The sequence below is a fragment of the Balaenoptera acutorostrata genome, chromosome 18 (assembly GCF_949987535.1).
Source record: "Balaenoptera acutorostrata chromosome 18, mBalAcu1.1, whole genome shotgun sequence".
Lineage (NCBI taxonomy): Eukaryota > Metazoa > Chordata > Mammalia > Artiodactyla > Balaenopteridae > Balaenoptera > Balaenoptera acutorostrata.
The window spans coordinates 76,434,220-76,451,651 of NC_080081.1; the positions used below are offsets into that span (position 1 = coordinate 76,434,220).

The window sequence follows — 17,432 nt, forward strand, 5'->3', positions numbered from 1 at the left end:
CATTTCTCTAATGAGTAGTGATACTGAGCATCTTTAAACGTACTTATTTGCCATTTGTATATCATCTTTGGAGAAATGTCAATTCAAGTCATTTGCTCATTTTTTTTTTAAACCCAGATTTATAGAATTGCCATTACATGATGCTATCTTTTTTTTTTAATTTTTAATTTTATTGTATTTATTTATTTTTGTCTGTGTTGGGTCTTCGTTTCTGTGCGAGGGCTTTCTCCAGTTGCGGCAAGCGGGGGCCACTCTTCAACGTGGTGCGCGGGCCTCTCACTATCGCGGCCTCTCTTGTTGCGGAGCACAGGCTCCAGACGCGCAGGCTCGGTAATTGTGGCTCACGGGCCCAGTTGCTCTGTGGCATGTGGGATCTTCCCGGACCAGGGCTCGAACCCGTGTCCCCTGCATTGGCAGGCAGATTCTCAACCACTGCGCCACCAGGGAAGCCCCCATTTGCCCATTTTTTTAATTGGGTTTTTTTTTTTGTTCTTGAGTTGGAGTTCTTGACTCTGGATATTTATCCCACTTGGTCAATAATCCTTTTAATATGTTGCTGAATTTGGTTTGTTGGTGCTTTGTCGAGGTTTTGCGTCTACTCGTAAGGAATATTGCCTGTAGTTTACAGAGTCTTAGTCTGGCTTCAGAGTCAGGGTAATGCTGGTTTCATAAAACGAGTTAGAAAGTGTTCTCTCCTCAATTTATCAGAAGAGTTTTACAACCCCTGGTTGTAAGTGTTCTGAAATAGTTGATGCTGAGGATTTTTCAGCTGAATGGTGTTGGTGGAGGGACTGACCCCTGGAACTTCCCGCTCTGTCCTTTCTGTGACGTCATTCCCCTTTGAGTGATGTTTTGGACAGGACTCCACGTGGTGCCAGCTGCAGTCAGTTCCTTTCTGTGTTTGACCAAACTGTTCAAGTTTGATGATAATTTTAGTGTTTTTTTTTAATTGTATTTTTTTAATTTATTTATTTATTTATTTATTTATTTATTTTTTATTTTTGGCTGTGTTGAGTCTTCGTTTCTGTGCGAGGGCTTTCTCCAGTTGCGGCGAGCGGGGGCCACTCTTCATCGCGGTGCACGGGCCTCTCACTATCGCGGCCTCTCTTGTTGCGGAGCACAGGCTCCAGACGCGCGGGCTCAGTAGTTGTGGCGCATGGGCCTAGTTGCTCCGCGGCATGTGGGATCCTCCCAGACCAGGGCTCGAACCCGTGTCCCCTATTGGCAGGCAGATTCTCAACCACTGCGCCACCAGGGAAGCCCTAATTTTAGTTTTTATTACAGTTAGCCCCTAGAATCTGGAGTATGAACTCTGTTGTTATAGTAACAGCGTAAGTCAGTCAATAATTTACATAGTTTTGATTTCACTTCAACTTAATAATGCCTTTTAACTATATGGTGATTTTCCTCTCAGGAATCTGAGGGACTTTACAAATAATTCACTTTACTGTAACATAGGATTTGGGGAAAAGAGAGGTGCTCATGTTTTCATAAGTGGAAAAGCATTGCCCCATGTTTTCTGACTGAGCACCAGCGCACAGGTCAGTCATCCAAGTCAGGTGTCTGGGGGTTGGCCTGGGGCCAGTCCAGGGCCCCTTGTTTTTTATAGAGCTGAAACATTCGGTAACACAGAATATAAAAACTGTCAAGAATGTGGTAGAAAAGCCTTAAAACGGTGAAACATTTCTTGTAAATTTTTTTGGCCATGCAGGTGAATCTCTGCATTGAAAGCTATGCAGAGACGATGTGGAAACCAAATCTTGCCCCTTTTTTGGTCGTAGGTATGGTGCCAGTGATGCAGTTCAGATATAGCTGTGTTTAAATGTGTCCATGAAGGTATTTTGTGAATTATTTGGCGTCGGTAGAAGGGTAGGATTTGTAAAATTCATTGTGCCCATTCAAATCATTAAGTATGTTTGGTCATGTTGGAGAATTTTCTTTCTGATGTTATTGTTAAGCTAAATGTGAAGGAGTTACAGAGTAATTCTTGCGAAAGAGGGCCAGTGTCCCTGCTGTTACTTTGACAGAGATGAATTCACGAGATTTTTTCAGTAATTCTTCGTCTCGTGATCACATACAGGTCAAAGGTCAAAGCGTGGGTGTTTTGGTTGTGGCACCGGGTCAGTGCCAACACTTTTCCATTCCTTGACTGACTTCAAAGATTTGAAGTGAATCTATGTCTTCTTTTATTCTCTTCATGTAAATATTCTCTGTAAGTAACACGCATTTAGCCATGAATTATATAACCAAACTTTTCGTTGTTGGAGATATTAGGTCAGATAATTTGAAGGTTGTAGCTTTTAGCTCACGTCTGATAGGAACATTGAATTTTAGTGGATATTTGAATTTTTAGAGGTTAAAATTATATGCCTATTGTTTTTGGTTTGGTCGTTAGTCATTGATTTACGGTAGTGATGCAGATGTGTAATTTGTTGCTTAGCTTCTTTTTTTTACGTGGCATGTCTGTACATGTATCACTTTTAGGTGAAAAGGATTACGTAAGTGCCGACTTCTGAGTAACTTTAAATTTTCAGTCTTTGGCCAGTGATTAATCATAGAACTGAGTTTTCCCGAAGAGCTTAGATGAGGAATTTTACACGTGTAATATGTGCTCCTGTGGTGGCAGTTGAAGGAGAAAGTAAGCTCCTTTAATTTCTTTTGGGAAGAATCCTGGGGGCGGGGTGTGGTCAGGCGGGTGGGAGGGAGGGTGAGACATACACACGGACGTGTGCACACCTACCGTTGGACAGTGAACTTGTACGGTTTCCCCTTCTTTGAGGAGCTCACGGAGACGGCTTCCGGAGGACCTGCCTCGGGCCCTGCCTCGTGCGCTGGCCTTGGGCTCTGACTCCCCGCGCGGCTGAGTGTGGCTGGCAGCACAGCCTGTCTCGCCAGGGTGGCTCTGCCCCGTGTGGCCGCTGCTTCTCAAAAGCACTCGCAGCCCCTGTGATCTGCTGCAACAGGGCAGCGCCGTCTTAGGTCCGGGCCAGTCCGGGGGTCCTTTGTCCTTTCTGTGGAGCCCGTTTTAGCTCTGATGGCAGAGTTACAAGCGGAGAAGACCACTGTGGCGGGCCTAAGATTCTTAGAATGACTGTCCTGAGTGTGGGACCCCCAGATCCTTCCTCAGTCACTGTGGGAATTTCAGGTCTTCGGGGGGTCCAGCCCAAGGTGGGAGTAGGAAGGGGCAGAGGGACTGCGTGTTCAGTGCCTTCTGTGCCAGGCTTCGCTCTAAACGCCTTCTGTCCACTTGGTGGAAACAGGCCACGGTGGGGCTGTTGTTTGCCCTGTTTGGGAGATGGGGAAAGTGGGGTTCGGGGTGAAATAGCTTGCCCTAAATTCACACCTTCAATGTGACTCTATATTGCTGCTAGCTGTTTTAGAATTGAAGCATTTTCGGTGTTCAGTAGGTGCCGCACATCTGGTCTCTCTCACCTTGCTGGTGAGGAAAGTGAGCAGTAATTTGCAGAAGGTGACGCCGCTTAGTTGTTCATGCGTTAGAACCAGGCCAGGAAGGCGGGCCTCCTGGTTTGTGGGCCTCGCTCAGTGCCACACAGCCTGAGCTGGAGGGGGACGTGCGCCCACGTGCATCAGGGCACGAGCAAAGCGCTATGAAAATACCTCGGAGGGAAAATCGAGGCCTGGCTCTTTTCGTCCCATCTGTTTGTGAAGCCTTCCCCAGATTCTCCAGTGCTCAGCGTCTTTCCTGTCCTGACACCCTGTAGTGCATACTGTGTTGTAGCAGAGCAGTTTGGTATCTGTTCTCTCCTTTATGACTTTAGATTTATTTTAAAAATAATTTTCTACCTGTCATCATGAAAAACTAACTTTTATTCACTGTGTACTCCCCAATTGGATTATGACTTTGGCAGTTTCTCTTTATCCTTTTTAATGTATATCAGAAGTTTTCGGATTTGAACCCACAGTGAAGATTAGTTTTACAGTTAGACCTCATATATGCGTACTGGAGTATTGGAACAAAAGTTCCACAAACCATTGTTTACTCTTGGTAGGGAGACATACTGTCATCTGTTCTGCTTTACTGAAGAAGAAAATAGTGGTTGTGACCCACTGAATTGTTCTCACCCCCCCCCCCCCCCCGCTAACGGGTGTGACCGTTTGAAAATAACGTTCCACGGCTTTGGGCACAGGGCTGGGCAGAAGTACTAAGATGCTTACCGAGGTTCATCTTTTCTGAAGGACTGCTGCTTTGAGATGATTTTTATGATGCCTGAAACTGAGGGTATGGAAATGGTTTGTTTTTTCATTAAAATGTGTGTTGTCTTTGATTGAGTTTGAGGGATACAGCGTTTTCCGGGAGAACAGGCATGGACTTTCAGCCCTCTCTTTCTTCTCCGTTTTCTTGTTTAGGAGACAGAAACTTGTTTCTCACATCTTCTTACTTTGGAATCATCCTCTTACGGCTCGCATTCATTTCCTCTTCGTTGTGTTCACGTCCTCACATCGGCTCTTCCTGTGCCTCCAGAACTGTTCTTAGTTTGCTAAGGTCACTTGCTCCTTTGATCATCAGGAAGCCTTTCCTGCCTGTTCTGGCAGTTCTCCTTTGGGCACTGACCTGATCTGACCCACTTCAGTATTCAACTTGGAATGATAAACGCTGGATTCTAAGATATGACTTGAAGCAAAGAAGTGGGGAAAATGTATTTTCTCATGTTTGTATTAAATACAGACTATCTGCTCTAAAGAACTAACTATCTAATGTAAAGAAGGAGGTGCCAGCCGGCCATATCTGTGGGTTCCGCATCCAAGGATTGAAAATATTTGGGAAAAAAATTCTGGAAAGTTCCAAAAAGCAAAACTTGAATTTGCTGTGTGCTGGCAACTATTTACGTAGCATTTACATTGCATTGAGTATTCTAAGTAATTGAGAGATGGCTTAAAGCATACGGGAGGATGTGCATAGATTATACTCAAGTACTGCACCACTTTACATGAGGGACTTGAGCATCCTTGGATTTTGGTACACGTGGAGGTCCTTGGAACCAATTCCCCACAGATACTGAGGGACGACTGTATTCTTGATAAGTATGTTTTCTTGATGGAGATGTTCATCTTTTAGGTGTTCATCATTTTTTATTTCCTACTAAAATGTATTAAGTACCCTATTTTCTTAAACAGTATACATTGAACATAATTAGCCTTTCAAAATGATATGTCTTCATAGATACCATTTTTTACCATAGTCTAGCTTTAGATTGTGGAAGAGATTTCCTTAATTTACTTTCTTGAAAACATTCCTGGGTATCAGTTTGCTTTTGTGTAATTGTTTCTTTCTCATAATGGCAGATGCAGGGCAGTCAGATGTGTGTTTTCCACGGTTGACTGTGTAAACATTATTTAATCAGAAGCAGCTGTCTCCCAAGTGATTTTCTTTTTTCCTATTTGCAGATGGTATCTTCAAAACATAGGTATCCTTATCAACAAATAAAGGGTATCCTTATAGTTTCAACTTACTCTTCTTTCGCTTGGGTGGTTATTTTTGGCATGATTCAGCTTTCTAAGAATCATACTAGGTAGGTTTAAGGAGGCACTTACTCCATGGCCTGCAGAGTCTTACATGGGATGATTGTTTCTGAGGATGATACTGTTACTAACTTTCATCCAGAACCTTGTTAGTGTCTGACCTTTAATTGACTGTGCAACGTTTTATCCTTAATGTTTTAATAAGATTGGAAGAGCTGGTAGGTTCACACATTGTTAGAAATGTGGGGATGGAGGTACTATAGAGATCAAGATCTTACGAGATAACCCAGGTCCCGAGAGAGAAGCATTTTTTCTCAAGGTATTACAGCTAGTTAGTGGCATGGCCAGAGCCAGACTCAAGCCTGTAGCTTTGCTAGTTGAGTGCTATTTTTAGTGTACCCTGGTCTCTCTCAGTAGCTCCATAATGGTTCCATTTTTCCGTGAAATTTTTTCCGTAAAACAATACTTCCTATTTTTAATAAACCTTTAGTTTCAATTAGTAGCATTATATTGACAGGGATATTGATTTTAAAATATTATCCGATATTAACCTTGTTTCTCAAGCACAGCCATTGAGGTTTTTTTTCTTTATGATTTTATTTATTTAATTAAACTTTTTTTTTTTTTAAGAACAGTTTTAGTTTCACAGCAAAATTGAAGGGAAAGTACAGAGATTTCCCATATACCTCCTGCCCACACGTGCACAGCCTCACCCCTTGTCAACAGCCCCTCCAGAGTGGCACACTTATTACAACTGATGAACCTATGCTGACACAGCGTAATCACCTAAAGTTCATAGTTTACACTACAGTGTACCCTTGGTGTACACTCTGTGGGTTTGAACAAATGTATAATGACGTGTATTCATCATTATAGTATCGTACAGTGTATTTTCACTGCCCTGAAAATCCTCTTAGCTCTGCCTGTTCATTCCTCCTTCTCCTTAATCCCTGGCAACCACTGTTGTTTGTTGTTGTTGTTGTTGTTTTGAACTGTCTCCATAGTTACCATTGAGTTTTTAACTTTCAATTAATTTTTACATTTAAAAGTTTTATAATTTTTATATTTAGAAGTTTTATTTGGTTCTTAAAAAATCAGCTTAGGCTTTAAATTCTCATCTTTGTTCTTATAATCAAGCTTTTGCTATTTCTTTGCACATATTAAGCATTTGTTTTATATCATGTCTGAAATAGTCCTGGTATTTAACATCTTGAATCTAATTCTGCCGTCTGTGCTTCTGCTGGCTTTTACTCGTGGTGCTTTGTTTTTCTGTTTTTCTGTGTATGTGTGATTTTTGATTGTGAACTCAAATCTCTTGGAAGTTTATTTGTGGGAATTCTTCGTGGGGTGGATTGAATTTGTCTTCTAGTGTGAGTTTGTAATTCCGTTGGTTGCTAGTTGTAGGGTGGAAGAGGGCACTGTCAACTCAGGACCTCTTTGAATTACATTTTCTGCCTGATTTTGTTTGTTTGTAAGATCATATAGCACGTGTGAATTTGGGTCACAAGCTTTGATTAGGGCCAGCTTGTGGTTATAACTGTTGGGAAGATATTTATCATCTCCCCCACTCCCACACCAAGGACAAGTCAGGCAGGTTTCATTGCCGTCTCCTTCTGTGGTGCAGAGTTATTTCTCGTTCCCCCTTAGCTGAAGACGTAGCCCTCTTGGGCTCACTGTCATGCTGGGGTCTTCTGCTGGCCTCCCTGTCTTTGGTGGGCCCTAAGCTTCAGCACCGGTTACCATGCTCTGTTCCATCCAGCTGTCAGAGTAGGGTGCACAGGTCACTAGTGTTGGCAGGTGACCTCCATGGAAAATCTGTCTTTGGCATTTGCTTATCTCCCAGGGTTCTCCCATGGCTTCGTTTTTTGGTTTCTGCAGATTCCTTATTTTCTCACCAGCTCAGTAAATTATTATTGTTTTAATTAAAAAATTCATTCACCTTTTGGTTGTTTTCATCAGGAGGGTCACGAATATCTAATTACTTCTTCTTGATGAATTTGTAGTAATAGGTACTGAGTCTAAAATAATCTTATGTAAGTTACAAAAATGGAGACAGAACTGTCAGAAAGAATGTCTTCTTCCTTCTGAGCGTGTTGTGTTCTCAGACAAAACAAATGAATCCTGATCCCCACGAAAGCTTTAGAGCAGAAATTCCTAACTGAGAATACCAACATTTCTTCCCTTTATCCCAGTAAAGAATCGTGATTTCGTTAATTGCAGTAGGGTCATATTTCTCAAGTGTGGGGATACAAGGCTGTTCAGAGCCATTACTATTGGATGTTGACTTGTTCTAGGCTCAATTTAAATCTTGCGGTGCTTGACTGACTGTTATTTGACATGATAGGGTGTGTCAGCCTTCAATAAAATCTTCAAGGGATGATGTTTGAGAACTCTGGTAAACGTACTAAAAATTGTGAGGCAAGTTTTCGGCTTCATGGTGGTTTTTCACCAGTTATATCTGACTGTAGTATCGAAAACACTTAAATTTAAAAAAACACTCATCAGAAACTGGATTGCTTTGTCTACACTTTGCCTTTGTATTTAGCATTTGGCTAGAGGTAGACATGTGCTCTGCTCGTTTCTGCAAGAAAGTCTTGAATTCCTGCTGCGGGACTATCCTCCCGTAGTTCACAGAATCCACTCTGCGGCGTCGTTATGCTGTACTGAGGTATAGTTTACTGTGCTGTGCCTTACTTTAGAACTGTCGCCAAGCAAATTCTGTCCTCTCTGTACTGTCCGTTTCCATCTGCTGCCCTTGCTGTATCTGCAGCCACAATCCCTCCCTGTCGAATCCTGTTGCTCTGCATGTGTCGGTTGGCTTAGAATTCCCTGGAGCTTTGTGTTAATACAGTAGTGTCCTCAGAAGTGTCGATAAAAGTGATTGGAAATATGACAGAATGTTAAGTTAGAAGACACTTTAGAAATTACCTGATCTTCGGCTGTGAAAACCTAAGTTTGTGTAAAGGCTTACTTGAAAACCCAACAGGTAAGCTTAGAGCTGGGGGTTTGGAAAATTGCTGAGGAGACTGGCCCTTTTATTTTGCAAATAAAAATTCTTAAATTACCAGAAAGGTTAAATGACAGTGGTCTGAGTTTCCACTTCATCGCACTTAACCTCCTCCTCAGTCCAGCCTCGTTGGATTGTGGTTCTGCTGGTGGTTAGGCTTTTGGGGAGTATTATGAGGGTTCTTCCAGGGGCCGTGTTGTGGAGTTGGCCAGATTGAGGAGATGATATATTTTTTTTATGAAGCTTCCTCATTTTCTCCTTCTGATTTTTGTTTCCCTCTCTTGTTATTTCTTAGCTATTGCATGGAGCCGGTCATATTTATTAATATTACTGGCCAGTGAGAGTAGCTTTTCTTCCCCTTGGAATTGAAGGGAAGGGAGAGAAGAGAAGCAGCATTTACGGACGCCGGCTCACGTACAAGGCACAGCCAGATGCTTTTACAGAAGCTTCAGCTCAGTGTATTCGTAGCCACTCTGTAAAGTAGTTGGTGCTATTTCCCTCTTACCCTTAGGAACCCGAGGCACAGAGAGGCTAAGAACTTGAACCGCAGTCAGAACTACCCTGAGGCCAGGATGGGTGGGGGAAGGGCTTTCTGAGCAGTGCCTGGAAGTGTGTAGGGACACCAGTGGGACATCGGGGTGGTCAGAGCTCACGGGTGTGGCACGCGATTGGTGTTACAGCGGAGAATGCGCACATGGTGCTCTGTTCTTGCTTCATCCCGAGGGCCAGAAATGCTTTCCCCGGGTATGTGTACTGGCATTTTATTGTCCCAAGTACATAGATGCATGAGGTTGTACTTTGGATAATAGCACCTTTTCTTGTCTTTTTTTTTTGTGTGGGAAAGGGGTTATACTCATTTGAATACACCAATATCAGTTTAAATTCTTACATCTGGCTTAGTGATGGTTTTCAACATACATGAGGAAATTCTGCGACAAGATACTTGAGCTGGCGGGGGCGGAGAGTGGGCTTGTAGCCTTCCACCAAGACGGTTCTGTTCAGTGGATCTTGAAGTTGCTGTTATAACCGAATTTCATGTCGTTATAAAACAGTTCATGGAGAGCCAAATTTAGAAATAAATAGTATCTGTGAACTAGTGATTGTGTCGGGGATTTATATAAAGCCGAATAGTAATTCCTAAATTAAAAAACTAAAGACAGTATCATGTATATATAGAAGTGCTGGATGGCTGGAGGGCATTTTAGAGGAAATGTCTCGTTTGGGTGGGACTTGACCACCAACCCACCAGGTCCCTTTCATCAGTACTCATTTCAGGCCCGTCAGGAAGTCGAAGAGGCGTCGCCTGACGAAGGTCTGGGCTTCCCAGGCTCAGGAAACAGCAGGGGCGGGCTATGGGCACCGGTGGTGGTGACCGTGGCCGCACCCTTGGGGAGGCATGGCGTGTGTGTCGTGTTGTCGTCCTGTGTCCGCAAGGTGGTGTTCGGCTGTTTTGTGAGTAGTATCAGTTGTGTTTGTCTGGTAGTGTGTGTTCTTGGGAATTGCCAGGTAGACTCATGCAGAGTTACTATGTTTTCAGAATGGCTTTTACTTCCCTTTCAGGCGACGTCTTGAGCCCATTTGCTAGTGTGTGCCGGTGCTCAGGGGCTGTGTGCTGCCCACCACTTCCCCTGACTCCGCGTCCCTTTTCCTTCAGAGACCTTAGAGGCGCAGAATTGAGTCGGTCGTATTCCTGAGACCGTGACGCACAGTTACTGCCTGGGCAAGGCCCCTCTTTTGTTGGGCTTTATTTTATGTTTTCCTTTTTGCCCTTCACCCTGCAGTTCCACATCCCGGCCCTCTTCTTCCAGCCCCACTCAAGTGTGTTTCATGTACATTCTTCCAGCCCGTTTGCCATGTACTGTTTTATATATGTATGTGGTAGTGGTCTATGTTGATCTCGTGTTTACTTTGTTTACTTAATATTATGTTTTTGACAAATATCCATGTTTTTGTATGTAAATCTAGTTCATTTATTCTGACTACTACATAGTGTGCTGTCATTTTATAGACCATCTAGATTGCGGTCAGCTGTGCAGTGGTCAGTGACATTTCAGCAGACGTTCTTGTCACCTTTAATTCTGTGTGAGAATTTTTCAGGTATATACCTCTGAAGAAGTGTTAGGTCACTGAAAATATGCATATTTACTTTCACAAAACTTCAGCTCTCTGAGATGGCTGCTCTGAGATTACACTCCTGTTAGACCATGTGGTACAGCAGGGGCTCTCATCCGTTACTTAAAACAAGGAGCAGGATTTGACATACTTCCTTGATCCAGGCTTTGTCCATGAGAACGTTCCTGCAAACTAGTTTTTAGTCATATTATTAAAACCCTTTATTCTTCACTATCACCCTTTATTTTCTTTCCATAATGTTAGGTAGTTATAGGGAACAAGAAAATTATTTTAAGGGTTTCTCTGTAATGTGTATATAATTGTGACAGTATTGGGAAAATACTGTAAATACTAAGATTTCTGTTTTTCATTTTATAGGGCGCCAATGCCTCGGCATTAGAGAAAGAGATTGGTCCAGAACAGTTTCCAGTCAATGAGCACTATTTTGGATTAGTCAACGTAAGTACCGTTGATACGTAGCCTTCAGATTATGCTGGGAAGTAGTGTTAAGAATGATGAATGCAGTTCATAATTTATTAAAGGAAATTTGTTCCTTTGTATCAGTAGACTTAATGCCAAGAAACGTGACTTGGAATTTCAAAATTTTCTCTAATGGGAGGGAAACAACATTGCCTGAAGTCTTTTTTAAAAAATTTATTATTTATTTATTATTATTATTATTTTGGCTGCGTTAGGTCTTTGTGGCAGTGCGCGGGCTTCTCACTGCGGTGGCTTCTCTTGTTGCAGAGCACGGGCTCTAGGTGCACAGGCTTCAGTAGTTGTGGCTCGCGGGCTCTAGAGCGCAGGCTCAGTAGTTGTGGCGCACAGGCTTAGTTGCTTTGCCGCATGTGGGATCTTCCTGGACCAGGGCTCGAACCCGTGTCCCCTGCATTGGCAGGCGGATTTTTAACCACTCTGCCACCAGGGAAGTCCCCATTGCCTGCAGTCTTAAGAGTCTTGGAACAGTTTCTAACTTGTCAGCCTGATTTTTTTCCTATTTTGTGTCAGAATTTTCTCATAACCAAAATGTCATATGGCCTAGACCAAATGATCTCTTTGATTCTTTGAGAATTATTTACGTGTCTAAATATAAGTGGTCCAAATGTATGGATATAAATATAGTTTTGTAAATGCCCCCATGTGTCTATAGAGTCTTTGTCAGTTTGCTTCTGGCGTTATCCCAGTGGTATAGATTTAAAAGTGTGAAATATAAGAAAAAAACATAGCCCTGCCCTTGTGGAGGTAATCCTTGTAATTATACATTATTAAAACTTCGGAAGAACTTTCTTTAGAATTTTTAACTCTTTCCTGACTCATGAGAAAACACCACAAATCTTTGTTATATAGTTGTCATGGTAGTTTATGCTGTACTGTACTGTTAGGTGGATCCATGGTGAGTGTTTTAAAATATGTGTATTGGTGATAATGCAGGTAAAGTAAGTTATATTGATCAGATCGGTGTGTTACTGAGTACTAGCACGTCATTATGTACAGATAGATTTCTTGTGTGATTTGAGGAGGGCAATTGCAGTGGTATGTGTGTCTCGCCTTGCTTGGGGACCCATCTGTGTCTGCGCTGGGCATAAGCTAGTAACACAGGATCAGCAGTGCCCACCCGCCTCCTCTTCCCCTCCCTAGAGGAGGCCACTCATTAGTCCTCGGGCTGTTTTTTCTGGAATGTATCCTTACAGCCTAAATAAGGTACTTATACTGCCATTAAAAAAAAAAATCTACTGACTTCCTGTTTTGGTAGATAAGAAGCTTCACTCTCTTTTCTCACCATCCCTGCCCAACTTCACTTTCCCCCGTTCTCCCAATATGGAATTAATCATTGCTTTATTTTCCCATGTCCTGAACTTTCATTTATTCTTCCCAAAGCCTTCAGCAGAACTAAAGAAAGCCAAAAAGACCTTCTCAGTATCAGTTTCCACCGAGCCGTGCCTGTCAGGTACCACCCAGCCCCGTCCTCCTGCTGTGCAGCTTCTGCCTGGCAATGTCTCTTCCATCGCCCTTCACATTCCCTGCACTTGTGTCCTTTCCTTCATCCCGACTTCTTTCCGGGTTTTTCCTCCCTTGCTTTGTGGAATACATTCTGTAGATGCTTGTTTAGGAAGTGTGCATGGATACAAACTTTGAGATCTTGTATATTTAAGACTGTTTTGGTTATTGTTAGAGCTAGATATCCATCCTAGGTTACAACCTTCCTTCAGAATTTTTCAGGGCTTACTCTGCTGCTTTCTGGCTTCTGTTAATGCTGAGAGGGTGGATGCCATTCTGGTTCTCGATCTCTTATGTACAGGGCTTTTTTTTTCCCCTTTACAAAGTTTTTGGAAGGCCTTAAGGATATTCTCTATCCACAGTGTTCTGAAATCTCATCGTGTGTCTTGATGGGGACCCTGTTGTGCTGAGTGTTTATGGACCCATTCAGACTGATGATTTATTTCCCTCAGTTGTAACACATTTCTGATACTATTATTGGGATGATTTTCTTCCTATCATTGTAATTTCTCTGTTTTGTCTTTTTTTGTTATGGTTAGTTGTATATTGAAACACTTAGACTGACTCTTTATTTTTCTTATTCTCCCATTTTTGATCATCTGCCTTATTCTACATTTTAGACTATATCTTCAACTTTTTTGTCCAGCTCATTGCATTTTTTTATTTCTTAGAATGTTACTTTTTTTTCTTCTCTTGTTTCATGGGGGCAGTATTTTCTGTTCCTTTTCTCAGGATGTCATCTGTAGTTTTTGTTGTTGCTGAGGTTTTCTTATGCTTACTGGATTGCTTCTGAGACCTTGGAGTTTATTCCCCGCCCCCTTTTAAACTTTGGTATCTTTCCTATTGTAAGCTTTCCTCAAATTGTACTCATCTATAAGGGTGAAATGCTGCAAGGATGACTGGGGCTTCTTGTGTTGTGGTGGGGCTGCTCTTTCAGTCTAGAGTGGCCCCTGGCGAATGCCCCTCCCTTCCACGGCCCCCATCCCATTTCAGTAGCTGGAGCCGTTTCTCTATGGGGCTGTTTATCTTCTGCCAGGAGGCCTCCTCCAGTGCCTGTCTGGGGCGGGGGTGGGGGTTATTCGGGGTTTTATTTGGTCCTGTTTCCTGCTCGGTTCCTCACTGCTGTCCTTAAGGGTTCTCCACCCAGAGTCTCCTCTTCATCTTCTGTGGAGACTAAACCTGCAGCTGAAGGAAGAGTTGAGTGCCTGGGGGTCTAAATGGTCCTTTTAAAGACTGACGACCAGACTTGTGTTCTCAGAGGTCCCCACCCCACAAAACATCTCCAACCCTTTAGAGGTTAGTCCGTTGTTTCCCATTTGTCTCTTAGAGACATTTGGGCTACTTCTCCTCTGTCTGCCTTCTGTTTTCTGAAGTTCGCTGATATCTCTAGTCTGTCGTTGTCTTCTTTGGCCTTTTGAGTTTTTGCCTCATCTGTTCTTTTACTGTCATTTTATTGGGGTATCATGGGGAGGAGAGTTAAATGAATATATTTAATTTTTCTTGTTTATTGAGCAGTCTGGCCTCTACTTCTAATATCTGAAATGCTCGTACTTACAGAGTTGTCTAGTGATCAGAAGCCTCATTTCAGTTCTGGGGCTGGCGGACCCCAGTTCTTCAGTCTCATTGCCCTTTCCCTGTGGCTGGCTACCACCCTTATTTGGCTCAGCCTCCAAAGCTAATTTGTGTCTTAAATCGTGGAAAAGTTGTGCCCATTTTTAGTGTCCCAGAAGAACCCATTTTCCTTAGAATAGTAGTATTTTCTGTATTGAAGGCTGTTTTCCCTTTACCTTCTCCAGCATAAACATTCCAATCTCTCCATTTTGTGTCTAACTGACTTTTTTGCAGATAACCTCAAAACAAGTAAACGAATCTTAAAGCTCTATATTATTTTTTCTTCTGCTGATATGTTGTTTTTAATTGGATACCAGTATCCAAATACCAGTGTTGATTGTGTGTAAAAAAACAAACAAAAAAAGTTTCTAAGAAGGTATCATTTTTATTACTTCATGTGCATCAATCTAAATTCAAAAGGTAGAATTTGTATTTCTCCCTGAAGCTGAGTAACTGAGATTCAATAAAACCAAGGAAAGCAGGAATTTCTGATACAATTTCTGATCTCTGTGCCGGGTTATTATGATGAAGAATTGAGATCCCTAAGGTAGCCAGGGCTCCAACTGTGAAAGATTGAGGAACACCTTGAATTACACGCAGAAATAAATTGGTGGTCAGAGTAGATGCAGCAGAACTAGGATAGCGATGAACTTGTTCTTTGATCTGAGCTCTCAGGCTGCTTGGCAGCTGTGTCGCATACCTTTAACCGTTTTCCATAAGCCCTGTTTTCAGCCCTTAAATTGTCATCACCCTTCTCTCTCGTTTCCTTCCCCCTTTTTCCTTTGCAGAGTTATCACATTATTATAGAGTCCCTTAAAAATTAAGGTTGGAGCTTTGAGGGGTCAGGGAGATGGCTTAGTTAACTGAGAGATGAATGTTTTAACATCTTCCTCCTGTCCCTGGGCCTGTCTGCCAAGTAGTCAGTGTTGTAAACAACATGGAAGGTAGCTGCTTTAAGGCACTTGGTGGTTAATCTTTCCTAGCAATTGGATTCTGTTAAAGTGAGGCGCATGTATATTTTCTTTTCATCAATCTGTTCTTAGCTAAGTGTGCAGGTTCATTTTAATTGCTCTTACAAAAAGCTAATACTGAAAAGGGTTCCCATTAGATCTGCCTGATTGGATCAGTTTTTGCGACCAGTAAGTGGTAGAATCACTCAACAGCACTTGCTTTTGGGAAATAGTATGTGTATTTGGGCAGTTAGAAAATTAGACTTTTTTCTTTTTTTTTTAATGGAGAGAAGGAAAAAAGAACACCCCAAAACCCCACAGTTAATTAATCTACCAGAAAATTGAGAGTGGTTACTCTTCACTTTGTTAATAACAGTCTGTTTTCCATTATTTTCAGTTGTAGATGTTTTTATCTTGGAGGAATATTTTCACAAATGATAGCTTTTATGGCCGTTTGCTCTTAATGGTAACTCTGATGCCATCACTATGATTTGCATAATACATAGAGTGGGGATTTCCTGTTGGGTTAACTCTTGTGAGTACGTTAGTATTTCTGATGGTACAGGACATTAGGAGAGGGGAAATACTTGTGTGGCTCGGGGGTGCAGAAGCCATCTTGAGGAGGGAGAGGAGCCTTTGGAAGCTTTCTCTTGCTGTGAAATACCCCCCTTACGTGTCCGCTGTTTATAGTCAGCTAAATTCTTTGAAAACAAATTGTTTAATCTGATAAACCAGATTGCCTTTTTCCTTTATATCTTGTAGCTAATGAGTACTTATTTTAGTGAAGTTGATAGTAGTGATTTAGACTAGTAGTATCTCTTTCCTACTTTCTGTGCAGTCTCTCCATTTTTTTAAAATTTTATAATTATATTATTATTATTTTGGCTGCCCTGGGTCTTCGTTGCTGCGCACGGGCTTTCTCTAGTTGTGGCGAGCGGGGGCTACTCTTAGTTGTGGTGCCCGGGCCTCTCACCACAGTGGGTTCTCTTGTTGCAGAGCACGGGCTCCAGGCACATGGGCTTCAGTAGTTGTGGCGCGCAGGCTCAGTAGTTGTGGCTCACGGGCTTAGTTGCTCCACGGCATGTGGGATCTTCCCGGACCAGGGATTGAACCCTTGTCCCCTGCATTGGCAGGAGGATTCCCAACCACGGTGCCAGCAGGGAAGCCCAGTCTCTCCATTTTTAATAGCCTTTTAAAATCATTTCATTATATGATTTTATTTTAATTTTCTAACACAATAGGCTCCCAAACACAAGTAGGTTTGTGGGGCTAGACTTTCTTATAAAAGTCTTTTTAACCTGAATTGCTAGTAGTCACTAGTTGGAACTCTGAATCCAGGGAACAGGGGCCATTATGGAAGAGAGCGAGAAATGAAAATGAAACTTTCCATTTGTAGGTTGTAAAGTTGATTAGGCCTATGTCTCTTGGTTTCCTTTTGCATTGGTTTCGTTCTCCTTTAGCTTCTCTCCACCTGATGGCCATCTTATATCATCAGAGATCCCAGACCGTCTGTATCAAACCTGACCAAAGAACTCTGCCCCAAGGCCTCTGGCCAGATTGGATCCAGTGCCCGACTCTGTTGCAGGGTCTACAAAAGGGTTTGTGACTGACAGTCGTACAGAACTTGCACAGAGAAGTCGGTTCCCGTGAGGAAGCCTGGGGCGGGGGAGCAAGGGAGGGGGGAGGAACAGATGTCCACGAGAATCTGGATTAGGTTCACCTGGCTGCAGAGAGGGGGTGGGTAGGGGCACGTGGGGTCTAGACTTATGTAAAACAGGGCCACCTAAACAGATTGTGGTTGGGGGAGGAGGGCCTTCCCGTAGAAGGGAGGGTGTTCACAGGATGGCATCATCGCCAGCCAGCGTGGGGGACCGTGGGGCACTTAAACATTTAAAAACATTTTTTAAAGGTAATACTGTTGACATAATTGTGATTAAAACCAGTAGTTTCCAAATGAAATATGTAAGATGATTCATTGGGGACCAAAATATGAGCATTTCTAGTGTTTATTTTTATCTAAAAAGGAAAGATATAGGTTAAGCTTTACTAATTCTTAATAATTGGTTGACACTGGCACCCATACTACTCTGTCCACGTGTGTAGTGGTCCTATGTCACTGCAAGTTGCATAGTATCAAAGGCTAACAGTATCACCCCTCTTATTCATTTGTGCTGTTGCAATCTATTATGATTCAAGTGTGGACTTAGGGATTACAGGATTTAATCTATTTCAGCTAAGCTAATTTTTCAAAAGGGACAGATGGCTCAAAAAAG

The 17,432-nt window shown here is 42.5% G+C and overlaps 1 protein-coding gene across 1 annotated transcript in view; it reads left to right on the top strand.

The window, feature by feature from the left end:
- USP12 (ubiquitin specific peptidase 12) overlaps positions 1 to 17,432 on the top strand; it is a 78,291-nt gene that overhangs the window by 22,599 nt on the left and 38,260 nt on the right. The window contains exon 2 of the mRNA XM_057532986.1: positions 10,979 to 11,059. Coding sequence (XP_057388969.1) covers positions 10,979 to 11,059 — 81 coding nt within the window. The remainder of the gene's footprint in view (positions 1 to 10,978; positions 11,060 to 17,432) is intronic.